Consider the following 27,548-nt stretch of genomic DNA (forward strand, 5'->3'; position numbering starts at 1 on the left):
ATTGTCTCTGTGTTTGGATATGTGGATAGCCTCATGAACGAATCTCTCATGGTAGCCAGGTGGCTTGCAGAGAACCTCTGTCTTGGAGAAGTCAATGTCATGTGAGCCCACTGAATTATAACAGTGGTCTGCCACGGCTGAGGTGTTGGTCCTACCGTGTTTTAGGTCTGCTTTGTGTTCACGGATGCGGTCCGAGACATGTCGTTTGGTTTCTCCAATGTAACTGCTACCACAGAGGCAACTTAGTTTGTAGACACCAGGGTACTGTATGTCTGAAATCACATCTTTTACAGACGGGACCAGATCACGGATTTTATGTACTGTGTTGAATTGGACCTGGATCTTGTGTTTATTCAAGATTTTGAAGATTTTTTTTGTGACCCCCGCAATGTAGGGTAAGGTCATGGTTTTGAATGGCTCTTCAAAAGGGTCTTTCTTCATGGTTGGAGTGATGGCTTTGCAGATTGTGTAGTCGGAGTAACCATTAGCCCTGAGAGCTTGGTGTACGTGCTTGAGTTCATTGGCCATGTGTTCCTGGTCGAAGATGCATTGGGCTGTATGGTGTAGAGTCTTGATGAGGGAATTCTTCTGGGATGGATGGTGGTGGGAATCCGGTTTTAGGTAAGCATCTATATGGGTAGTTTTCCTTTAGACAGAGTGGCTCATTGAACCATCAGGTCTCTTTTTTTATTAGGACATCCAAAAAAGGTAGCTTGCCATATTTTTCGACTTCCTTGGTAAATTTGATAGCTGGGTGTATGGAATTGATGTGGTCGAGGAATTGGTCTAGAGCAGGCCGGCCATGTGGCCAGATGACAAAAGTGTCATCCACGTACCTTTTCCATAAGGTCGGGCATAGAGTGGCAGTCTGGATGGTGTCAGTCTCAAATTTATCCAAGAAAACGGCTACAACCGGAGATAGGGGGGAGTCCATTGAGTTGCCCTCAGTTTGTTTGTAGAAAGTTCCATTCCAGGTGAAATATGTGTTGAAGTCACGTAGAAGGGAAATAATAAAATAATAAAAATAAAACATAATAAAACACAATTTTCACGACGTTTCGGCCACAACGCAAGCAGCCGTCCTCAGGTGAAGAACAGGTCTGTCGGAAAGACAGCGTCTGAATGAACACCACCAAGCTTGGCAGCGTATATTTAAGCTGGGTTAGAGGAGGAAGGGCGCCTTGACAAAGGAATTTGCATATCAACAGAGGAATTTAGCATATTTATGGAAAATGCAGATATGGGATGAGTCACTACTTGTGGAATGCGTAGGAGGTGGGGGGGGTCTCAAAGTCATATTATGCCCCTGCATTATGTAGGATTAGCAGCAACAAAGGGAGGAAGTAGGGTTAGCAGTAATAAAGGGAAGGAATTTTAATAGTAAGGAGCTGACTTTGGCTCCATGGAGTAAATGCAGCATTCAACTCTTATTATCCACATATCTCTCTGACACCTCTATTTAAGTGTATGAAGAAGGGCCATTGCCTGAAACATCTATTATGTATTATTTTCCTTTTAAGGCCACAATGTTATTGACGAATGTGTTGAGCATTTTTTTCTTTTTCCGACCCTAACTAACCCTTTGGTATTTCTTGTTGAGCTCTAAAATAGAGGCTGTGTGTTGGTGCTCGTCTGGCCCTGGTGTGGTTTGCGGTGTGAGTAGATGGAGGAGATCTCTTACTGGCCAGCTGCTCGCAAGACTGCATGATCCGCCTATGGAGAGTCTCCCCAAAGTCACCCGGAGAGGAGCTGGCTTTTCCACGACAGGAAGAAGGGGTCCTAAAACTGAAAGAAAATACCTTCTCTGTCCTGACAAGTGGTAACTTTGAGAAATATTAAACCAATATTAGCTTCTTCTTGGTTCTTTCGGTAAAGTCACGCAGAAGGGAAGCAATAAAACAACAAAAACAAAACACAATAAAACAACTCTCATGAAGCCTCGACCACAACGCAAGCAGACGCTGTCTCCCAGACAGACCTAGTCTTCACCTGGGGACGGCTGCTTGCGTTGTGGTCGAGGCTTCATGAGAGTTGTTTTATTGTGTTTTGTTTTTGTTGTTTTATTGCTTCCCTTCTGCGTGACTTTACCGAAAGAACCAAGAAGATGAATCCCTGCAGTCACAAAAGCTTTAAATCGAAATTAAATATTAGCTTACTCTTTGGTTCTTTCGGTAAAGTCACGTATAAAAAGAAAATAAGAAATTAAATACTAGCATACGACGTTTCGATTGCAACACAAGCAATCATCATCAGGTATAAATGAAATAGAAACACAAATCTAGTATACTTAGAAATGTAATGTAATACAACAGAGAGTCGGATAACATAACAGTCAACACCCTACCTGCTTGATTACGTTCTTCCTGAGAATGCTAAATTTAAGAGAGAGATAAAACACAGAACCAGAGACATATAGACAGACATATAAGCAGACAGATATCACAGATACATAGAGAGACATTATTAGCTTGCATCGAAACTTTTCTCTCTTTTTGCTCAAATGTATAATCTTCTCAATTGTTATTTTTTCTTCACTTTGCAGATCAGACATTCTTGTACTATGTCAAGTTGGAAGCAGTGCTGGCTGGACATGAAAACAGGGTTTATGGGGTGCACTGGCAGCCTGCATCGATTCAAGGTATTATGCCTTTTTGTAACATTTCTGGAATACAGGACGCATTTTTATACTGTATAGAACCCAATATTTATACTCTTTGGTTCTTTCGGTAAAGTCACGTAGGTATAAAATAAAATAGATCACGATGTTTCGGGCGCAACACAAGCGTCCATCATCAGTTGGGAAAGTATGGATTCCTGCAGTCACGAAAGCTTCAAATCAAGATTGAACCCAATATTTGTTACAGAGGTGTATTACTAATGAAAAAAAGAAACAATTCTCATGGCAAGGTACTGCACAATTATCGATATATTTTTCTTACATTTATCTTTTGCGATGTGTGGCCTTAACCTTTATAAAGCATAGAAAATGTGTTAGACTACTTTTGTAAGCAGTCCTGCCCAGCAGCTCATAATTAGTTTGCTTGTGAACTCTGTCCAATTCCTGTGTGGCAATGCATACTCCTTCGTAGACAGCAGGTTTACGTCTTAATTGTATGCTGAGGTCTGCGTCCTTTCTGCTGTCTCTCTTGCTCGTTTTCAAAAAGCAAAATGTTACAACTACAGAAATGTGGCAAGTTGCAGAGAAAAGCAGATAGGCAAATTTTTTCATTATCCAAAGTGGCAATTTCGATAGTAAACATCAGTTACTATGCATGGACAGTATTTAGGTATTTTCATTGTCAAATTACACTGTCTTCGATTACAACGGTAATTGTTTAAGCATCTCGTAATTCTGTATTTAAAATTGTATGGAGAAAAGTACAGAATTTGAAACAAATTGGCATGCATATTGCTGAATGAACAATTTTCCAATGTGTTTTTTTCCCTAAAAGATATTTAGAATATGGTGCAAGGAATATATTGGCTGCAGCAGTCGCACTGGGTAGTACACTTATATTAACCCAGCAACCTGTGTTCGATTCACGGCCATGGCTAATGGTGGCGATTGGGATCAAAACCAGACCTGGGCCTTCCAACCTTCACTGATGAGCGTCATGAAGTATGATCAAACAAACCCCATAACTGACAAAGCATGGGGAGGCCTTCATCCAAGAGTGGATGAATTATTAATAATAGCATTTACTCATTTGATTTCTTTTGAATTGTATTTTTTGTAAAGGCCGTACGGCTTTGTATTAGCTAATTTTCTGACTGTGCTGTAATGCTTTGTTATAAAACGCTGGGAATATCTTTATTATTCTTGCTTAATTAAGGTGTCGTTGCAAATCTCCTGGCATTCGGTCAAACAATTACTGATGGTCATGAAAACTATTTAAAATAATTTGATACACTAATTTTTATACATTTGTATGTGTTGCATGTAATGTTAATAAGTAACACCAGTTTAGATGTGCAATGTTTAACTTCAAGGGTAGACTGTAGGGAATGACACTTTAAACATAAACTGAGTTATGGCTATTGCATGATGAAATACTTTTGCATTCTAATCTGTATTTATTTATATATTTTTTAGAGTAAGACATTTTTACATGAGGTTAACAGGCGGTGGTATGTGTGTGGGTGTCAAAGTATGGTGCGAAAGAAGTTGAATGCACATGTGAGTAGCGGTGGGGAAGTTGTTAGTGCACTGCACTATGAACCCAGTTCAATTGTTGCTCGCATTAATTCTAGATTTGAAGCTTTCGTGACTGCAAGGAATCATCTTCTTAGGTTTTTTCGGTAAAGTCACGTATTTATTTTATTTTACTTTCTACGTGACTTTACCGAAAAAACCTAAGAAGATGTTGCTCGCATCCAATAACAGTGGCAGCAGATATCAACCAATCCTATGCTTCCACTAGGTCGACTCAGACTTAAATGAGTACCTGTTGCGGTGTGTAATAAACATCAGCACTGGGGAGACAAAGGCAGCCTGGTGTCGTTTTTGGCTTGCCAACACCACTTGCAGCAGGAGCCTGTTAAGGGCTACACAGGGACCTTTGCCTTTTAAAATCTTTACATAGTTTTTTTTTGTAAATACAATACTCAGAGACGGGGAACTGTTGATGGTTCTCCAAGACTGTTTGGCTCATGAATATTGCATTATCAATAATGATAAGCAATCATGACATGAGCCTTATGTTACGTGTTTGTTTTATAGGTATCGACTATATTTGTAAATTATATTCAAGCTATGGTATATTACATCTTTCAATGCGCATAATTTTTTGTAACACATGACACCCTCGTGAAATGTATCATGTCTGTAGCATTGTGTAATTAATTGTTATGCTTATGAGAAACTATTGTTTCGCTTTATCGACATGATCATGATCACAACGCATTAGGGATTTGGTGAGTAACGTTAGCATTTTGAAATCCTGCGCAGGCCTGCCGATTATATTATTGCTGGTATCCGGCCATTTAATCCTATTTCTCTGTTAGACCTTATTGGTTTATTCTACTTACAGTTTGCCAATTAAGAAGCAATGGTAAATCTGTTAAGAGTTTTTATAATTGTATTGGACATTATTTGGTGATACTGTATTTGCACTGGTGCACAGGCACATATAATAAAAAAAATCAACACATTCGTCAACACTGCCATAAGTGTGTTTTTATGTATTGCGATGATTTGATTTACACTTAGTTTTTTTATGAATATTTATCAAATGAGGACACAAAGTAGCCTTTATCCGAATTCTGAAAACAAGGCTGCACATTATACACTGTATGTTTTGGCAAATTTTAAATTCAGTCTCATTAATGGACTCTGACATGTGGGCGCCCGCGGTTTAATTTCACATCCAGATTTTTGGCTCCTTCGATTTTTTGCGAGAAGGCCACTGCGTGGGGAATGAGGCATCCGAGGTCACACAGAGGAGTGCCTTCCCACAGCTCATGCGCAAAATGAATGCAGGCTCCGCTACCCCACGTCAGGAATACCTAATGAGTAGCTCTGGCTATATCGACAAGCGGACATTTTTTAAAAGCTGATTGCTTCCTGCTTACTTTCGTCTTGTATTGGTGAGACCCCTGCTTGTGTTTTAAAAAGTCGGGAGCGGTAGTGTAGCAGTTAACGCACTTCACTACGAACCCAGCCACCTGAGTAAAATTCCCGCTCATGGCCAACGCCAGTGACGATTATCTGAATCGGTCCTGGACCTCCCCTAGGTCGACTCAGCCACAAATGAGTACCTGATGCGATGTGTAAACATCACTACTAGGACTTGCCCCAACAGTCTGTTAAGGCTATACTGGGGGGGGGGGGTCTCTTGTTTACACCATTGGAACCTCCTTTTCCAGTAGCGAAATATGATAATTGTTTTTTTACCCTTTTATCTGGCAAACAAAACTGACACCTTTTTTACAAGGAGTCATGTTTGCATTGACCACAATACCTTCGGTCAGAATGCAAACAAAAAACACAACTCTGATAATGTATGCACTGTCCTTGAAATTGATTGGTCCACAAGCTGTCTCGGGTGTGGACCAATCAATTTCAAGGACAGTGCATACATTACTCTTTGGTTCTTTCGGTAAAGTCACGTATAAAGATAAAATAATAAATAAAATAATAGCATACGACGTTTCGATTGCAACACAAGCAATCATCATCAGGTATAAATGAAATAGCAACAAAAATCTAACCAGAAAACTATAGACAGACATAACAGGACCCTGCGGGGTGGGCTGGTAGGAACGAATAACCAAAGAATATAAACATAATGTATTATTACACTTGTTTAGCCAGGAAAGCCCCACTGAGTCTAAAGGTTTTTGTAGGGTCCTGCCAAGTGTTTGCAGTAGGGGGCGATGTTGCTACACCGAATCGGACGATACGAAGGGAGAGTGTGAGGCCTAGCTGTAGGCATTAGGCCGCTGTGAGTTAATTTTTAATTTAAATGTTTTAATTATTCATGTAAAAGCTTTAAATGTAAATGTTTCTATTTAAAAACATCAGGGAATGTAACATTGTTAAACATTAACTCCCTTTCACACACGCGGGGGTACGATACGAAGGGAGAGTTTGAGGCGTAGTTCTAGGCTTTAGGCCTAGCTGTAGGCTTTAGGCCGCCGTGAGTTAATTGTAAATTTAAATGTTTTTATTATTTATGTAAAAGCTTTAAATTTAAATGTTTCTATTTAAAAGCACCAGGGAATGTAACATTGTTAAACATTAACTCCCTTGCACACACGCGGGGGTACGATATGAAGGAAGAGTTTGAGGCGTAGTTCGAGGCTTTAGGCCTAGCTGTAGGCTTTAGGGCGCTGTGAGTTAAATTTTAATTTAAAAGTTTTAATTAAAAGCTATCTGAGGGAATTATAAGGGAATGTTACACTTGTTTAGCCAGGAAAGTGTCACTGAGTCTAAAGGTTTTTGTAGGGTCATGCCAAGTGTTTGCAGTAGGGGGCGATGTTGCTACACGGACGGACGGACGGACAAACGGACGATATAATCTATTGTAGGCTGGTCCACTTCGTTCCTACCAGTATAAGCAGACAGATATCACTAAGATACTGCTTATATGTCTGTCTATAGTTTTCTGGTTAGATTTTTGTTGCTATTTCATTTATACCTGATGATGATTGCTTGTGTTGCCATCGAAACGTTGTATGCTATTATTTTATTTATTATTTTATCTTTATACGTGACTTTACAGAAAGAACCAAAGAGTAATTCCTGCAGTCACGAAAGCTCCAAATTAAGAGTGCATACATTATCAGAGTTGTGTTTTTTGTTTGCATTCCGACCGCAGATATTGTGGTCAATGCAAACATGACTCCTTGTAAAAAAGGTGTCAGTTTTGTTGCCAGATAAAAGGGTAAAAAAACAATTATCGTGTTTCAAATGTGTCATTGATATCTTAATTCTGAAGACATTTCATAGCATTGCATTTTATAAGTAAATATGATATACTCTTTTGGAAACATTTTAGGAAATAGTACAGGCATGTAAACCCAGAACTGGGAGCCCTAAATTCAAAACATAAAATGTAGTAATTAAATATTTGAAAGCTCAGTTTCATAAAAAAATTCTTACAAAATTATATTAAACTTCTCAGTTTATATTCTTAATTGTTTCAAAATGAAAAACCTAACCTGAGGTTATGATAATCATCAGTGAACAATTGCAATTAGGCACATCACAATACTGTTAAGGAAGGGAAGTGGGCTTGTTGGGGAATTGTCATGGTGAGAAGGGACGAGAATGATAACAGAATTACAGCTGAAGGAGGAAACATGCCTGAGAAGCTGATCACCATGGAGGTGATATGTACCTCTGTTCCTGGCTATCTGACAATAATTTTGTGATTTGAGGAAAAACTTAACATTTTACTTTTAGAAGAACCATTGTAGCATTATAGTGATGGCATGCCATGGTGGTGAGATGTTGACTACATCGACCCTGACGCCTGTATATTTGGATTTTGCGTGTTCTCCCCGTGGTCGGGTGGCTTTTTCTCCCGGTCCTCTGTTTTTTATCTCCACATTTAAAAACATGCGTTGAGAGTATTTAGCTGCTATAAATGTCCACATGATAAGCCACTTCGTTAAGCTATCATTTGTGGCTATATAACTCAGTGGGCCTTACCTGGTAAAATAAAAATACAGTAGACTCGATTATCCGCGCGGTTTATCTGATATGCGGATTAACTGTTTATCTGAGATTGTAACATAAATGAATAACTCATACATTTTCCCTTAAGCCCAAATTAATAATCTAAAAAAGTTCTACATTGTTCTTGGAAATGTTTATTACAAGTCACGTGCTTAAACCAAACAAATATGTGCTCTGGTTAATCTGAAATCCAATTGATCGCCCCTACAGTACAGGAGTTGCATATCTTTACAACAATGGTCGGGGTTTGATTGATGTTGATTGGCGTGGCACTGCGGTCATCGACTTAGTGGGCCGAGTCTTCTGCGTGGGAGCAGGAAAGTGTTATCACTGACCGTGCGCATCGATCGGTCGAGTTTTTCCTACAAATTTTAGTTTTGTCCATTAACAAACGATTTTTTTTTTGCTTAAACATAATTTATACCTACATTAGTGTTTCTTGGCTTTGATATCGATGGAAAATTGATATTTTTGGATTAACCGCGTTTTTGAATTTTCCACGGCCGTCCCCATCATAAGCGCAGATAATCGAGAGTCTATTGTAGTTAGTAAGTTACTTATCATTGTGGTTTGACTGCTGAACCTTTCAATGTCCTGTTATCTCACTGCAGTTACTTAACTGAAGCACTGTGTATCACTCTGTAAAGTAGTTTTTAAATCTTTGATCTCAAGACTGAAACTCTAAAACATTTACCAGACACAGCCTAGTTATATTATCTATAATATAAGAGGTCTGTTTTTTTGGGTGTGCTCTTTCTTTTAAAACCATAACTGTTTTACAAAACAGGAATGGAAAATCTTAGTTATATAAGTGCTGAATACATTGTTGTAATATGCTTGGTGCTTTCAAATAAATATTTGATTTGTTGGAGTCTGTGTATTTCTTAGTAGTTGTGATTGTGTATACATGCAAACAGATGGCAAGCACAGCCAGCCAATGAATCTGCTCTCGGCGTCAATGGATAAGACCATGATCATTTGGAGTCCTGATGAGGAGACAGGTGTCTGGCTTGAGAAGGTCAGTTGAATCCTTAACCTTTTCATTTTGTTATGTATTTTGTACTGTTGACCTGCAATGAGAGGGCAATTCAAACAAATGTCTTTTACATTAGGAACACAGTTGAGCATGAAGCAACTCTAAATCTGTTTACTGTAAAACATTCAAAGTCCTGTGGAAGGTACATTTGTCTAAACAAAAACGAGCTATCTAAACTCCTTTTCCCGTGCTGATGTGGGAGGCATTAATGGCATGTCCTTTCATCTGCATTTCTCTGCAGGTAATTTCCTCCAGTTACCCACTACTATCCGCATGTGAATTCGGATAAGATTAATTTGCAATGAATTTAGGGTCACTCGTCTTATCCACAGAAAGCTGCGGACAATAGGATAAATGTAGTGAATCTAGGAACCATTTCCAGGTGAATGATTATTCATGGACGAGCGCGAATGATAGGAACAATCTGCCTCCACTTCCCAATTTTCTGTGGATAAGAGCAGATAATTACAAGACAAATATGATTTTCATGTTTGAGACATGTGCAAGGGGAGTTTCATCATATGTTGTGGCTTTAAAAAAAATAATTAAAGTGTAAATAATGATTTTAATTTCATGTTTTTTCTATGCGTGATTAATCATTACAGAGTGTGACTGGCTATGCATCTTCTCCAAAGAGCAATGTGGTTCAAAGTGAAATATGTCATTGTCAGTTATTGTATTAGATCGTGGTAATGATCACGTTCATCTGTTTTTGCCACCAAAGTGTTGACCTAGCAACTTGAAATTTGGACGTGTATTTTAATAAATTGGTCTGCATTTGTCTGCATAGTAATTACAATTGAATGCGCCACAATTAATATTCTTAAATTTAAAACACGTGCGCAATGAAGTTTAACTCAATTTCCCTCATCATAAATACTATCGGTATTTTTTAAAAGAAACTTTACTTTGTTTTCTGTAATAAAATTCCATCGGTTCTGCAGCAAACAGCAAACCCTGTTTTGAAGCTAGAAAAGAATAGGAAAGTAAAAGGTCATGGATTAAGGATTGTGGAGCTTCAGTTTCACCGAAACTACAAATAACTGAATTGTCGTTGGCATTCACAAACAACTTACATTTTATAATATGCTCCTCACCGTTTCTCCCTTGGAAAAGCAAATATACATAAAGTTTACAAAAAATTTTTTACAAGCATAAGCATTGGTCTAACACTGATGCTATAGTCAATAACACAAAAGTTGCGCTTGAGTTTTCAATAGAGCAAGCAAAACCAAACAACAGTGCAAAGGGTTTATATTCATCTGGGCTGTTGGCAGCATACCTCTTTCGGTATTTGGTATTTTCAGCGTGCCAGTGAAAGCTCCCAGGCTCTGACCAAGTTCTTGGCAGTGTACTCCTGTCCTTGAACACGGATGTCATGAATCTTGAATGCCTAAAAACTTACAACGTGAACTTGCCAAGTAAACTATGAGAAAATGTGCATATGTAGAACTCGTACTGATGCCACAGCTTCTTTGTCTTTTTCGGTTCTTTATTAACTCATATAGTTCACATCTCCGCTGTCGGCATCACTTAATGTTCCTCCGTACTCTTCCACTCACAACTCCCCATCAACATCACTCAATGTCCCTCTGCTCGCCTGCTCCGCTATGCTGGCTTCGCTCGCTCTCCTGCTCCTCCAGCGACCCTCCTCTCTCTCTCTCCAGCTCGGTCGCTCTTTGTTCTCTCTGCTGTCCCACTCCGTCGTAGCTCTCTCCATCAAGGTCCGTTACTCCGCTGCTATCCTACGCTGTACTCGCTCCGTCCACTGCTACTTTATCTGTATTCTCTCTATCCACTGCTACCGTACACTGTATTCTCCTTGTCCACTGCTACCTTATACTATACTCTCTTTATCCGCGGCTCCGTCTCTCCCTCCGTCACTCGTCCCAGGCACCAACTCCCGTTTCTCTCCACGCTCTCCGCCTTTATCCCTGAACCAATTCCCCTTGGATCATCCCCCGCTTCGCTACTCTCCCCCAGTGCCACGTGGCGTTGTTGTTGTAGACGGCGGCGCCAATTTCAGACACCCATACCTCTCGTCCAATCACCGGCCTGCGTCCTCAATTACCCCCGGCCACCTTCGGCCCCCCTTAACTACTATGCCACCTTAATTCGCTACAACAGTAAGTCGCTCAGCGCCCTGTGTCCCGTTTGCCCTCACTGTCCGCCAAATGCACGCATCTCAACCCAGCGCGTGACGCGTGTTTCTCAAGTCCTACACATTTAACCTTCCTGAATCATTTATCAATTAAAACGGCAAAAAGATCTACGTATTTATCGTATGATATTCTATTGACAAATCTAAAAAATATATACTTTTCAGCTGTCTGCCATTTAGCTCTTGTATTCTTTAAGTTTAATAAATGCTGGACACTTCCGTGGTGTAATGTTTAGCACATAACTTGCAATTGAGAAGTCACCGGTTCGATCTTCTAGGGCAAGTTTCCAAAATTAAACGGGCCAAATGTATTCCCTTGCCTCTGTCCACCCAGCAGTATAAATGGGTACAGGACAATTGGGTAACCGACAGGTCGCGTGTAGTGGGGAAGAGTGGGTACTCATACCGCTTGAATTATGTCTGGTCAGCTTGGAAGGGTATGCTATAAATATTCCCTTGAAAGGGGGCCTCGAGATCTGCCTCTAGTGGAGGTCCATCAAACAACAGTGGAGTGAGCAAGACATGTCAGGGGTGCACCTTTAGATGTTTACTTGGTGAAGCTGCAATATACCCTGACTATATTTAACTGAATCGTGTTAAAATTGTAATGGAAATATTTGTACGGGACATTTTTTACATCATGCAAATGTACATGGGTGCAGATTGATTTTTTTTGGATTTGTTCATGATTAATAGTTCTGTGTTTCGACATGTGTGGGAGGTCTCTCATGGTTTTTTAATTGTAATAGGCACTCACATCGTCTACAAAGCAAAGAGATTGTTTTAATTGTGTTGCAAAGTAGCAATTGTCACACTCGGAATATTGGACATATTTTAAATATGCATTGGAAAACAAATCTAGGCTGCGATATTCAGCAAATTTTCCTGTTAATTGAATAGATGCATTGTGTATCACCACCAGTTCAAATATTTTTCATACCCACATATCTCAAATTCATGGCTGCAAGTGGGTCTTTGGATAATGAATCGCCAACCCGGTACTGGTTTGATTGCTTCCACAGGTACGTGTGGGGGAGGTGGGAGGAAACACGCTGGGCTTTCTGGGCTGTCAGTTCAGCGCCGAGGGCACTGCCATTATTGCTCACGCGTTCCACGGTGCCCTTCATCTCTGGCACAGTGACTGTCAGCAGAAGGTAACTTAATGCCTGCCTTCGGCGCACCTGGATAGAGAATAATGGTGTCAGCTAACGCACACCTCATGTGCTGCGCTTGCCGATTTGACATTGGTGCCGTGTCATTCAGGAGGAGTGGAGGCCGGGGGTTGTCATCTCGGGACACTTTGGGCCAGTCCAGGATCTGTGCTGGGAGCCCGAAAAAGGAGGATATATTCTGAGTGTGAGTTCTGACCAGACCACTCGAATCTTTGCACCGTGGAAAAGAGACCGCTGTCAGGTAATCATTAGCAGTGTCGTTTTACAGAACACTTGCTCCGCGTTACAGGATAACGTCACATATCTATCTCTCTGGGAACTGAGGTGAAGAGGCGGATATGTAAAAAAGGTCTACTGTGAACTTGTATAGGAAACAACAGTTAAGCCAAGGCATAAATAGGTTCCTTGAGTATTGTAAAGTGCAAACTGCACTAAACATTTTAAAATGCTTTTCTGTGCTTTAGAAGTACACATATGTACACAACATTAAGAATACACGAGAGTACCGTATTTTCCCGCATATACCCCGCAAAAATAGCGTTTTATGCAAAAAATAATTCAGATAGCCCGCACCTCCATATACCCCGCATGCATTCATATATTTAACGTCATTACCGCAGCTTAATTCCATCATATTAATACGAAGTTTACATTTGTAATACATTCCACTATCAATTGTTAACATTAAAATCATAACTTGCACAAAGAAAACAAACTAACGAGAAACGAGTGAACTTAAAACAGTAAATAAGTAACAAAAGTAAATTTCCAATAAATAAGTAACACTTAACTTGGTACATACGTAAGTACAGTTTTAGCACTGGTAGATTGCACCTGTGCAGATAATAGCAGAACTACGGTAACGCCTTTACCTCGCCCCCACCCCCCACCTCTCCCTCCCCTCAGCTGCCCCACCCCCCAACCCCCACTTCTCGCTTTCCCCCAGCTCTCCCGTCGCCGGTAAACAGTGCGCGCACTTCAAACATTGTCGTTTAATTGTATAAACAATTCATTTAAAACGTGATAACATGTGCAATTTCAGTGTGAGTGATTTATTCAGCAGTGCTTTAGTCAAAGGTAAGTGTTGCATAGTGGATAGTCCTACCATGAAACAATTTAACGAGTTATGACATGTCACACGTGTAAAATATTTTTGGGATAGCCCGCACCTCCATATACCCCGCAAGGTCTTGTTTTGTTTGTAAAAAATGGTATACCCCGCTGGTTATATGCGGGAAAATACGGTATATTAAAAGGTCAGACTTGTGAATATCTATGGAAAATGACAGTTACATTAATGTTTAAATACAGCACTGAGCATGGGTGGTTAATTGATCAGGGTGAATGTGTGACGTCCTGTACTCTTTAAGAATGTAAGTTCCACTGGTTTTATTATATTTATCGAGTTCGTATGAAATACAATTTTGGAGGGTGATGTTATGCAGAGAAATAATAGTGGCAGCTGTTATGCACTTCTCCCTGTTAAGCATGCTTACTTTGTGAGCAAACTAATGTCACCACTTTCGAGACCAAACTTTGTTCAACAATTTCCCGATCAGAATAGCGACATTTCAACCCTGGGTTATGTATGCACCACCTAAAAGCCGCAGTTGGCTACGTATGGTGCGAAAGAGGTTCAACATACATACATACATGCATCCTGGTATCCGCGTGTGCAGGTGACATGGCACGAGGTCGCGCGGCCACAAATCCACGGCTACGACATGCAATGCCTGGCGCCGCTCGGTAAGCACCGCTTTATATCGGGTGCTGACGAGAAGGTTCTGCGAGTGTTTTCCGCCCCTCGAAGTTTCCTGCACAACCTGGCAAGCATCGGTGGCCACCAAGCACAAGAGCTTCCCACTGCCGCCGGGGTGAGACAAAACGAACACACGAGACGTGGACCAGCGCTACCCAATTGTGTGACACCACTTTTAATATTTTACTATATTTTTTTGCAGGTGAAGCCATTAGGTAGGGGGTCAGCAACAAAGGACTGGGAGGGAGACGTGGGAGTTGAATGTTAGCTGTGTTGTCTTCTGGAGTTACAAAACAAATGGTTTGCTATTGTTTAATAGTGAATGGCCCGCACCCCGAGCGTGATTACCTGGCGCAATGAAGTTCATTCAAGCTGTTCATAGTTTATTAAAGAAATAATTCACTGAACATGCTGTTGTGATGTGTTAAAGTACAGTTTTCTTTACTTAAACATTATTTGTAATGCCATTTGTTTTTTACTATAAATGTAACTTCCTTAGGTGAGCAGTGATTTGCCAGAGGGAGCAAGTGTTCCTGCACTTGGTCTGTCGAATAAGGCTGTATATCAAGGTATATTTTTTTATGTCTGTCTTCCTACACATTTTTAAATATGGTAAAGCTCAGCAAAATACATTTATTTGTGATAATTTGTACAATAGTTGAAGTGACTTTTAAAAACACCCCCTTAAAATGTGTTTTTTAAAATATAGGAATTATAAAAAAGACAGTATTTTTTATTTTTTTTTACAAATCACGACCTGAAAGCAGACATTGTGACCTGCCGAGGTGAGCCGAATGACGATCGGGAGATAGAGGTGTCGGCCAATGAGCAATATCAAGAGATGTACTTCCAAGCCGTTGCTTTACAAGGTAAGACTGCAACACACCCACTTGACCCACGTGCTTTAGAATATCCTGTGATGTGTGTATGTTGAACTTCTTTTGCACCGTACGTAGCCAGCCGTGCTAATCGATGGTGCTAATCGATGGTGTGATGATTACAAAACAGTAATTGTCGCATTGACATAATACTCCTTCACTTGCTTGCTTAGAACCCCCAATGGAGGACCATCTACTGCAGAACACCCTGTGGCCGGAAGTGCAAAAGCTGTGAGTGTTGACTCTTAATAAAACCTGCATATATTTCCACTCAAATATTTTCTCGGAAATTATTGAAAACAAGATAAACCATCAATATGTGTGGTGATTTATTTATTATTAATGTGAGTTAGGCAGGTAATTATTTGCATCGCCCTGCACGATTCGATTGTTAGAATTCAGGATCGCAATTTTATTTCAAGAATAATGTTAATGCCTCCAGTGGCTGTAGTGATCAAGTTTGTCTCAACACATGAAGAATAATCGATTCTCACACATGATTAAAATGCAAATGTGAGTGTAGCAATCAATTTTAATGAATGATGTGAAGCATTAGTTACGTTCCTGCTGTGGATTGTAATATTGCAGTTCTTTCTCTGCATTTATTTGTCTGCAGGTATGGTCATGGTTATGAAGTATTCAGTGTTGCAGCTCACCCAGCAGGGAGTTTGGTAGCATCATCCTGTAAGGTGTGTATAAACGCCACTGTTGACCAATAGCGTTCATTACACTATGTCACACGATTTTTGTCCCTGGGTAGTAAGTGTTATTTTTTTTATTGCTTATGCCTAAAAAGTATAGAAAATAGCTATTCTTCACAAACTTTGCTTTTGTGACCAGGACTTTATGTGAAGGAATGACACAAATGCACACGTTTTCTCATTGAAAATAGGTACATTTCAAAATAGCACTGTCCTGGTCACTAAAGCAAAGTTTGTGGGGAGTAATAGCCATTTTCTGTACTTTTGAGGCGTAAGCAATTAGGAAATAACACTTAATACCCAGGAACAAAAATGCGTTTTTTTGTTACAGTGTTATTTATTAGATCGAGACTATGCCTAATTGTTAATGTTTTTTTCCATTCTAGAATGAAGTCTTAATTGTATGATATTAAAGTAATTCTGTAAACAATACATGTATTGCATGTTAAATTAGTTCATCTGGAAAGCTAATAAAAGGCAGAATACTTATTCTTGGGTTTTTCGGTAAAGTCACGTAAATAGGTTCAAAGAAAATAACAAAACAAAAAACTACGACGTTTCGATCGCAACACAAACAATCGTCACCGATCTCAGTGACTTTACCGAAAGACCCAAGAATATGAATTCCTGCAGTCACGAAAGCTTTAAGTCAAGATGTAGGCAGAATACTGTTTTTTGTTCTCATTGTTAGATAATTTTCTTGCATTTGCAGAAATATAAGCAGCTTTGGATAATGAATAATTTCTACAATGTTTCATATTCTTGGTTCTTTCGGTAAAGTTACGTAGCTAGAAAATAAATTACAGATAGTTCCCGAGTTACGATGGTCCAACTTACGATATTTCGATCTTACGATGGCGACAGCGACACGACAAAATTGTAAAATATTTAAATTTCGCGCGGCAGGCAAACGCAGCAGCATACGAGGTACGATACTGTACTTTGGGACGCTGCCGGCATGTACGCATCTCCCGCCTTTCTATTAAATTGCAGTTCATTTAGGTAGGCTAAGAATTTACCTTGTTTTTTTACTTTACATTTTGCTGTGCAATAGAGTATTGTAATTAATTAATAAATACATACAGTGTATAGTTTATACGGTACGGCACTGTAAATTGCTGTTTTGCTAAATTATCACCATTCTTTAAGACTCCTGGGTAGGCGAGGCCATCTTCGACTTACGATGGGGTCGTCGTAACGCATCTCCATCGTAAGTAGAGGACTACCTGTAAAAGATAATAAAATGAAATTAAAAAAATATGAATAATAAATTGATGAAGACCGCTTGTGTTGTGATCGAAACGTCGTGGGTTTTTGCTTTATTATTTTCAAGATATTATTTTTATTATTTATTTTATTATATGTTATTTAATTTTCTATCTACATGACTTTACCGAAAGAACCGAGAATATGAATTCCTGCAATCACGAAAGTTTTAAGTCAAAATTTAATGTTGTTTTACTTTAATCATATCTATTGAAGCTGTTCCAAGTGGAGAGAATAGATACACAGACAATGTCTCCACGTATATTTTTGAGTATTTTTTTACACAGACTATTTTCCCTACAGCCTCCATTGATTTAGTGCAAGCAAACTCGACTGGTTTTGACATATCGTGTTTTGTCTATGGTTTTGTGTCAATAAGGACCCATATCTGAATAGGGCCCTTGCCTATTCATCATCATCCATGGGCAGATAGCCAGTAGGTGTCCACTGCACATTTCGTCATTTGTTTCCTTACCTATCACATCTGGTAATGTACAAGCATGAATTAAAGCAAGCCTGACTGCTGATGAGACACTTGTCAATTGAAATCGGTCCAGAGTTTGCTTCTACTGAATCACTGCTTCAGATATTATGCTTTCCCAGAAGGCTGTGAGGCCGACGGGTTGTGTAAGAAATATTTATATTCTCCACAATTATGTTAATGGTTGTTTTGTCTCCATTAAATAGAGGTTATTTGTGTCTACCCCAATTTTATAAAGTGCCCTTTTTCCCAGCATACTGACCACTAAGGCTGTCAAGATGTACCTTTTGTTCTTTGTATTTTGGTATCTTTTGTACCGCATGTATTTATGTCATGCCCTCCGGCAGGCATCCAAGCCGGAGCACGCAGCAATTTTTCTGTGGGATGCCGAGACATGGTGTGTTGTGGGCATCTTATCATACCATGGCCTCACAGTCACTCAGCTGGCATTTTCACCCGATGGATCGTGCCTCTTGGCCGTTTCCAGAGATCGGACGTGGTCTCTTTGGCGCCATCGGGACGCGTCACAGCCACATACAGATGACGGTAATAATGATTATAGAAACCCCTTTCCTGGTCAGGAATAATGTTTGCAACAGGAGTATTGTTTGTGTTACTGTCTGGGTCAGAGAGCCAGAATAACTGCAACTTGAAATAATCTTCTGCCGGTTTAGCTCTATAGGTGCATGCAGACAGTGTTAAGTGGGCAGATGACAGCAGTCCAATAGCATGTCAGAGCACTGAGGCAGCACCACTGAGAGACTGGGTAAAATCTTGGCAACCAGACTGTCTCACCCTACTAACCAATGACTGCACACACAAAAAATAACTGATAACACATTTGGTTTGCTAATTTTGTATATTCTATCTCTTGAGTGTAAAGCAACATTTGGCTTCATTATATAGTGTGGCTAATGGGCAAGAATGGAAGATTCACAATACTTTTGTGAAACCATATATCAGGGGTAATCCTCGAACATGGGGTGATATACTGCTGGCTGCTAGAGTTAAATAGAAAGTTCTTCATCTCATAGCAGATACCATTGGCACAATTGGAACATTTGGAAAAAATGTAAAACGATTAATTGATAACAATTCCTGGAAAAAAGGGTAACTTGGGAGTTTGTAATATAATCTGCCTGCTAAGCATTATAATCGCTTAGAGGAAGTTGGTGGCTGGACCGTGTGTGAAAGATGGAGGAGGGCATGTGACCAAGGCAGGCACTAGAGTGGGCACCCAGAGACCCGAGACCAAGTTAATAAGATACTGCATAAGCAGACATCGGAAGGTTGGTTGGGAATTATTAAACATTTGTGCTATCTGCCAAAAGGCAGGAAGTGGTGGCATGGTGTGATTTTAATTGTTGGCATTTAGCCGTGATGATCTGTTACAATAAATGTCTCCTGAACACATATGAGCGTAAAGTAAACAAATTCTTGTACATTAGAACCCCTCTTAACCACCCCTGTTAATGACTAATCGCTTAAAGACGGGCCTCCATAGAGCCCAATGTGTTCGCTTACCGACCATTCCCCTGTTAACGACGGGCTGTTGTGGGTACAGTAAATATAAATTAATGCATTAATTAACCATGTTTATTTTAATATGTGTTTATAATGTTAGTATCTTTATGTATTCATATTCCATTGTTTAAATATTATAAAGTACGGTTTTTGGTTGAAAAAGGGTAACTTTTGATGCTATCGGAACTAATTAAGCCTTTAACATGTATTTCCTATACTCGCTGAACGACAAAATCACTTAACGACCAGTTTCGTGGAACCAATTACCGTCTTTAAGAGGGGTTCTACTGTATAGTGGTAATTCGAAGAATAAACTGTTAGTTTGGAAATAATTTTTACACCAAGTTTTTTCAGTGGGGACATGTGAATTCATTTGTAAACGTATATCATGGTCTTTCTCAATATGAGATTATTCAGATGATCCACAGTGAGGTTCGTTAATATTCTAGGGAATTTTTTTTATTTTTGCTCATGCTGTTATTTGTGTAGTGGATTCAATTGAGTCGCAGACGTACTTCTTGGAGGCAACACAATTATTAACACCAACACATAACACAAACGGGTTACTGCCTCTTTACCAGATAACATATGGTGGTGGACCACCAGGCTAACTACGCTTGTTACTGGGAGTAGCTACAACGGACAGGACCCTAGCTGGAGTCCTCGTCCACGTGTTGGTGACTTCTTCTTGGACGTAGAACGTAGATCGTAGACGACAGCAACGCTGAACCCCGGTCCCTGTGCGGACCCCGGTTTATATGCTGCTGGGTCGTGGCTGGCCCCGCCCTTGGCCACGACCACCTTCGAGATACCAGCGCTCACCGAGCCCCCCCTAGGGCTGGTACTACACCCACCTACGGGGTGTCCGCGATGACAATGCATCGCACGCCGTGCCTCGCTGGGGCCGCCATTACATAGCGACATATACGATCCTCATTCGACCTCCTTTGCCAGTACCAAAATATAATAGGGTTTTTCCCCTTTTTTTTCTGGCAACAAAACTGAAACCTTTTTACAAGGATTAATGTCTGCATTAACCACAATATTTGCAGTCAAAATGCAAACAAAAAACACACTATGATAATATATACATTGCCCTTGAAACTGGCGTCCTCTGGTCGAGCACCAATTGGGTTGAGGCTCAAAAGAAAGCCGTTCCTTGGTGTGGACCAATCAGTTTCAAGGACAATGCATAAATTAGCATTGTGTGTTTTTTGTTTGCATTTTGACTGCAAGTATTGTGGTTAATGCAGACATGAATCCTTGTAAAAAGGTTTCAGTTTTGTTGCCAGAAAAAAAAAAGGGGAAAAACCCTATTTTTGTTAATATGACATATACAATGTCGCTACATAAGTGATGTCTGCAATGTGAGTACATCGCACGCCGTGCCCCTCTAGGGACGGCACCATACAGTGACATCCGCGATGTCACAACATTTGTATGCCAATGTGTAATGTATGGTTAGTCATTCTCTCACAATATGTACAGGCCAATTATATTTGTCAGTGTGAATATTTTTTTTTAGATCTCCATTGAAGAAGTGTGTTCTTTTTACTCAGAGCAATTGAAAATATATAAATAAGTTTGGAGAAAACCATGCATGTGCATGGAATATGTTACACTTTTTCCTACATGGTTTTTGTTGGAAGTACAGTCATCCCTTATTAGACAGAAACTCAATATACAGAATGTCGCTAAAACGTAACTCATAAATTTGGGAACCATTTCGATAAATGTTACAGTAAATTTGCATTCACGTATTTTGGAATTTAAATTATGATTTTTTTTGGGGGGGGGGGGGGAATAAACAAATGCACGGTCTGTAGTTTGTCCCAGCATATGCATATCATACTGCGCCAGGTCATTTGTGTGCAGTTATCATACTGTACTTTTTCCCTTGACAAACTACTAGTTTTTCCACAAATTATTTCAGTATTAATATTTGTTTGTAAAATTCTTGGTTTTCCGTTAATTTATATGCTTGAAAAAAAGTATTTCTGCATTCTTTAGTGTGATATTATTATGTCTTGGGGCTGATTTTTCCCCCATGTGAACACATCTCCAATGATATAATGCAAGTAATTTAGAAGCAAAACTATTGTAGTAAATGAAGAAGAAAAGTTACAGTAACTGTATCTATGGTAAAATTGGAGCAAGTAGCCCTATTTATATAATTTGGAGTTGGGTGATGAGGCAAATAATGGACCGGTTTTCTCATCACAGCTGCATCATCAGGTCAAGGTCAGGGCATACTTTGTCTGCAAGAGCAATAAACAGTGATTTGGCTGAGGCAGTCGGCAGCCTGTGAATGATTACCCGTAGCTATTGGCAACCATCCTTGCCAGGTTTATTTTTTGAATTCTTAACATATGACTGGATTACTTTTTAAAATTAAATTAAATTTATGAGCAATTTTAAGCTGTGCAATATGTTGTGAGCATGTCAGCCTTCCCTTGAGTATTGTTTGAGTAACTGATTGGTATCCACTAAAAATGTGTGTTTGTTTCACATTAAATAACTAATGACCTTTCCATTTCATCCATAGAGGAGTTTTTGGCCTTAGGTAGTTGTACAGTCAAAGTGGAATAATGTGAAGAATATCATTTTGAATCATGAATTCTAATGTGACCCATTTTTGTTTTAGCGGTTGTGTTTTTATTATATTTGCATATCTGCATTAATCTATGCTGCATTGGCATCAGAGGTGAAAGGAACTCATATTGGCAGTGTGCCGTAACTCATAATGATACCGATAATGATATAGAATGGGCCCGATTCTCGTTTTGACAAATGTACATTTTTGGCAAAAATACACCCATGATTGTGCAAACAGCAATGGGGCAAATCATCAGGGTGACAGTAGGTTCTGGTCATTTCATAACGATGTGACTCTGAGCCAAAGTGTGAAATGGAGCCGGATCAAATTCAGTAAAGTTGTTTCATTTGATAATAAGAAAATTAACAGTGAGAACATTTGACATTGTCATCATACTGACATAATTAGTGGTCATATTGCTTGTTCATAATTTCTGTAATGTAGTTGGCATGGACGTATAAACATGGGTAAAATTAATATGTAAATAAACTGACCTTCATTGTGAATCTGCTTATGTCACTGGTCCCTCCTACTATTCAATACTTTTATTAGCATTATCAAACTGAAATCGTAATGAATTGCCAAACACAGTACACAAAAACCTTGTCCATCTGTGCAGGTTACGTTTTTGAAAATAGTTGCAGTCAGCAAATCCGCAATCCGCAAACTCAAAGGCATCAATGGGAAAACTGTGGGGTTTGTTTCACAGTTCGTAATACGACACCCTCCGACTCCTTTGTTTTATGTTACCCTACATTAACCCAAACATGAAACAGGAAGTATTTTTTTTTATGTATGAGTAATATTTTCTATAGTGTTAAATGCAACTCATACAGTAAATGTACAGAATGAAAACAATACTGTACTGTATATGTTAAAGCAAAGCTAAAAATAAAGAGAAGGTTAATGATGTGTGCTGTACAGTTTTAATTTTGGTGCCATTGCAAAATAATCAATGAAGGCACTGATAAGGTAAGAAAGATGGTGTAGCTGAACCTCACTGGCTCAAAACTCTTGGAAAACATGTGAACTGACAAAGTGTCATATCAATCATTTTCCATCAACAGTTTAAAGGGTCGAAGTGATTTTTTGTAAATGGTTTGAATTTGTATGGTACTTAATAGATAAATCTGATGGGATATATAAATATATTTAGTGTGTCCAACATATATGAGCGAGAGTGTTGTGCCTACTTATTGATGTTTGCAGAGCTTCACTCGACCAAGAATAGGACGATGAGCCATTTGTAGCACTCGCGATATTATTCACATCTCTTGTAATACCGCATGGTTTCTTGAGTAGGTTGTTAAGAAAGAGATGTAGTCTTATGATGTTGTCATTGTATGGGACATTCTAAGACATGGTGTACCATCAACCGCATCAGAACATCAACAGGCTGATGTGCACTTCTCCTTCATAAATGGATAATTAAATACTAGCCACAGTGTGATTGTGGCCATGTAATCTAAACGATATCTATATATATAAAATCGCGAATCTGTCTGTCTGTCTGTCTGTGTGTGTGTGTCGCCGGACCATACGCACTTTCATTGGACGGCGGTTGCCCCTGGCAACGGGTAGCGACGCCTTCGCCGCTTTCATTGGACGGCGGTTGCCCCTGGCAACGGGTAGCGACGCCTTCGCCGCGGGCTGCAGTTTCATTGGACGGCGGTTGCCCCTGGCAACGGGTAGCCACGCCTTCGCCGCTTTCATTGGACGGCGGTTGCCCCTGGCAACGGGTAGCGACGCCTTCGGCGCGGGGTGGACGCCATTTTTAATTCCCCTTAAAAATAGGCGCACGCATTAACACGCGACTGACGTAAATTCATCAAAGTTTCACGTCCTCTTCACTCCCCCCCACCACAATGTGTGCAATTATTATTATAGGATCGGTAGATTCTAAAATTATAGCCATTAGACAGTATTATTGTAGCGCGGGGGGGGGGGGGACGGCACCCGTACCCAGCGTCAGTCGGGTGGGAAAATCAGGCGAGGCCGGAGGCTCTGCACGGTGCTAGGCCTCGACACCCACCACGCGACTCTGAGGTAAATTCATCAAAGTTTCACGTCCTCTACAGAGTCGTGAGGGAGGGAGAGCGGTGAGGGAGGGAGAGAGGTGAGGGAGGGAGAGCGGTGAGGGAGGGAGAGCGGTGAGGGAGGGAGAGCGGTGAGGGAGGCTGAGCGGTGAGGGAGGGAGCGCGGTGAGGGAGGGAGAGCGGTGAGGGAGGGAGAGCGGTGAGGGGGGGAGAGCGGTGAGGGGGGGAGAGCGGTGAGGGGGGGAGAGCGGTGAGGGGGGGAGAGCGGTGAGGGGGGGAGAGCGGTGAGGGGGGGAGAGCGGTGAGGGAGGGAGAGCGATGAGGGGGGGAGAGCGATGAGGGGGGGAGAGCGGTGAGGGGGGGGAGAGCGGTGAGGGGGGGAGAGCGGTGAGGGGGGGAGAGCGGTGAGGGAGGGAGAGCGGTGAGGGAGGGAGAGCGGTGAGGGAGGGACTCAGCCTCAAAACGAGTAACTGGTGTGGCGTATTAACATCGCCACTGGGGAGACAAAGGCGGCCGGGCGTGGTGGATACAAGTCCCGGGCGAAGCCGGGTAGTACAGCTAGTACCATATAATAATCCACTGTAGTCTGCGCTCCTTCAATAGAGGAATTGCAAAACTACACCAACTCTCTCCTGAAACCCATGTATAGCTAGCAGACCTCGACTGTGGCATTTAGCTCCTCAATATATTGACATACGCAAAAATCGAATAGAATTCTAAGTGCTGTGGGTAGCCTGGAAGGAGAGTGTTTTAGATGGTTTAAGCAATGCTGCCACCCCCATTTTATGATTACTTTCAGTGGTGTCTTACCTGCATTCCTGCGAAGAATATTAGCATGGCCAATGTGGCTCTTCACAGTGCATGGAGAGGCACTGTCATCACCGGTTCCACCGACCTGTGTGATATCCTGTTGCCCACGATTTTCAGGGGTCACGTTATGTTGTGTACTCTGCTCATATTTAAACACCAAGATATTTATAGACCAACATATTTTTCTGACCTTTTAGACTGAAGACACCACTCCCTTTACTCTATGCACATGCAAGACCTTAAAAGACTAATTTTAGCTTAAACTTTGCACATCTCAGTAGATTATTACCACCGTGTCAACAATTGTATTAGTTATTGCAGCTGTTTCTGAATTACAATAGGATACGATTAGAAGTGGTGTTCTGAAAAGACATTCTGTCCTATGTTTATTATGGTGTTGTCACAGCACATCATAAATTTTACCATGGTGGTAACTCCAGACTTGAATCAGTCATGCTCATACAGTAATTATAAATCTCCGGAATGTAAATCTGTCGGAATGTAAAAAAAAAAATCACATTTGTGTGTGAGAATTATATTTTTTAAATCCTTTATATTAAGTTCACTTGCTTGCTTGCTTGCGTGCTTGCGTGCTTGCTTGCTTGCTTACGACCGTGCAAATCTTTCGGTCGTTTTTAAACCCACTTCCCGTGATCCAATCGAGCTGACATTTTGCACATAGACTCGTTGTGCGTGACAATTAATTTTCGTGAAAAAAATTCCAAAATTTTACACTGTTTAGGGAAAATTTTTTAAATATTTAATGACCAATTGCTTAATGGTGGCAGACAATCATCTGACCCATAGGTGGCAGCCATCTCAAGCCAGAGGACGAGAAGACTAGCCGCCCGTTTCATGATGACGCAAATGTTTACTAACCACATGGCATGAAATCCCTGCCCCCACGCTGTATAGTGGAGACTATTTATAGAGCAGTTAAATTGAAGCCGCCAGGTTCTTGAAAGTGTTAAAACGGGTCAATGCTAGTGCCCTCGGGAATATACGGGGCATGTCAAGAGGTGATCTTTCATTTTTAAATCCTTTATATTAACTTCACTTGCTTGCTTGCTTACTCAAGAAAAACAGAAATGAATAATAAAATGAAACCGATGCCACGCATATAAAGGATTTATAGTGAAAAACTTTGTTTTTACGGGTTAATTTTTTAAGTTGAGTAAGTGGCTTTTGCAAGTGTGTAAATTGGCTTATTTCTCTGTTCTGACATAATTTTTGGTTATATTTCAAGTAAACTGTCTACTTGCCCTTGGGTGACACCCACCTCAAACCTGTAAATAACCTCTGGTTGCAACAGCCCTTTCTTGTTCAGCAGTTCTGCTGCTGTGTCTTTCTGCCTGATGACGATTGGTTGTGTTGCGATCAAAACGTCGCAGTTTATTATTTATTTTTTCTACCTACGTGACTTTATCAAAAGAACCAAAAGAGTGTCTAATACTCTCAGATTTATTCTAGCACTTTGTTGTAGAGAGAGTGTACCGTTTTTCACCAAGAGCCAAATGAGCTAGACATGTGTAGTGACATCGCGGATGTCACTGTGTGGTGCCGGCCCTAAAGGGGCACGGCGTGTGATGTGCTCACATCGCGGACATCACGTATGTAGCGACATCGTGTCTGTCACTGTAATGCCGGCTCTAGCGAGGCACGGCGTGCGATGCATTGTCATCGCTGATACCCTGTAGGTGGGTGTAGTATCAGCCCTAGGGTGGCTCGGTGGGCGCTGGGATAGCGCTCAGTGGCACCACGCATGGCGTGTAGTGCTGACTCCTACAGGAGGGAGTGTGGGAGTGTCAGCCATGGGATGAGGTTACCCTAGGCCAGGGGTCGGCAACCAAAATAACAAGAAGAGCCATTTCTTTCCAATTCGGTACAAAATTCAGTATTTCAAGAGCCGCAATGCATCTGAGTACATACTGTACATACGTACATATCGTCAAGAAGCAGCCCGTAAAGAGCCGCATGCGGCTCCGGAGCCGTAGGTTGCCGACCCCTGCCCTAGGCCATGGAATGCTGGTTGACCCTGGAAGGCACGTGACAAGTAAGATCTACACAGGGGCCCCAGGTGGGGAGCTTGGGGGTGGTCAGGTGTCAGGGTAGATCCTACGGGAAGCGTCGAGAAACGACAAGACGTTTCTCGAAGGTGGTCGTGGCCAAGGGCGGGGCCAGCCACGATCCAACAGCATATAAACTGTGGTCCGCACAGGGACCGGGGTTCAGCGTTGCTATCGTCATCTGAAGATCTACGTTCTACGTCCAAGAAGAAGTCACCAACACGTGGATGAGGACCCCAGCTAGGGTCCTGTCCGTTCTAGCTACTCCCAGTAACAAGCAGAGTTAGCCTGCTGGTCCACCATTATAGGTTATCTGGTAAAGGGCAGTAACCCCTTTGTGTTATGTGTTGGTGTTAATAAATATGTGTTGCCTCCAAGAAGTACGTCTGCGACTCAGTTGAACCCACTACACATGGAATTGAACAATCTAGTTTTGACATTATTGCTGCATTTGTCTTAAATATTCTTTAACATATGTGGAACCATAATCAGTTTTGTAAAAATGCATGTTAATCACTAATTTCTTGTAAGCATGAAATATAACGTTGTGTTTCTCCAAATGTATATTTCATACTGCAGAATATTCTTCATTACAAGGTTCATACCCATTCTGAAATGTAAACCTTTAGGCATAATGAAAAAAACAATGCGATAAGTCATTTTACTGTATTGACAATGTTATTGCAAGTGCTCCGGCTTTTTTTATTTTCTAAAACTATACATTTGTGTTTCTAGCCTCTTTGTACAGGCTGCTCGCAAGCACTGATAAGAAGACGGCCGTGCACACGCGCGTCATCTGGGCCTGCGACTGGTCTCACGACGGCAAATATTTTACAACGACCAGCAGAGACAAGAAGGTGACTTGTTAGGTGTATGATAA

At 40.8% G+C, this 27,548-nt stretch overlaps 1 protein-coding gene across 3 annotated transcripts in view; it reads left to right on the forward strand.

Annotated features, from left to right (window-relative positions):
• The window catches only part of ELP2 (elongator acetyltransferase complex subunit 2), a 51,500-nt gene that overhangs the window by 14,492 nt on the left and 9,460 nt on the right, over positions 1–27,548 (forward strand). Inside the window, exons 8-19 of one of the 3 annotated variants that reach the window (XM_078857575.1) lie at positions 1,664–1,819; positions 2,543–2,638; positions 9,100–9,200; positions 12,402–12,533; positions 12,643–12,792; positions 14,231–14,425; positions 14,810–14,879; positions 15,075–15,179; positions 15,362–15,419; positions 15,805–15,877; positions 17,984–18,182; positions 27,404–27,525. In XM_078857575.1, the coding sequence (XP_078713701.1) occupies positions 1,664–1,819; positions 2,543–2,638; positions 9,100–9,200; positions 12,402–12,533; positions 12,643–12,792; positions 14,231–14,425; positions 14,810–14,879; positions 15,075–15,179; positions 15,362–15,419; positions 15,805–15,877; positions 17,984–18,182; positions 27,404–27,525 (1,457 nt within the window). The remainder of the gene's footprint in view (positions 1–1,663; positions 1,820–2,542; positions 2,639–9,099; positions 9,201–12,401; positions 12,534–12,642; positions 12,793–14,230; positions 14,426–14,809; positions 14,880–15,074; positions 15,180–15,361; positions 15,420–15,804; positions 15,878–17,983; positions 18,183–27,403; positions 27,526–27,548) is intronic. The other 2 variants (XM_078857584.1, XM_078857593.1) reach the window with 2 other exon arrangements.

This window comes from Lampetra fluviatilis, chromosome 1, assembly GCF_964198595.1.
Source record: "Lampetra fluviatilis chromosome 1, kcLamFluv1.1, whole genome shotgun sequence".
Classification (NCBI taxonomy): domain Eukaryota; kingdom Metazoa; phylum Chordata; class Hyperoartia; order Petromyzontiformes; family Petromyzontidae; genus Lampetra; species Lampetra fluviatilis.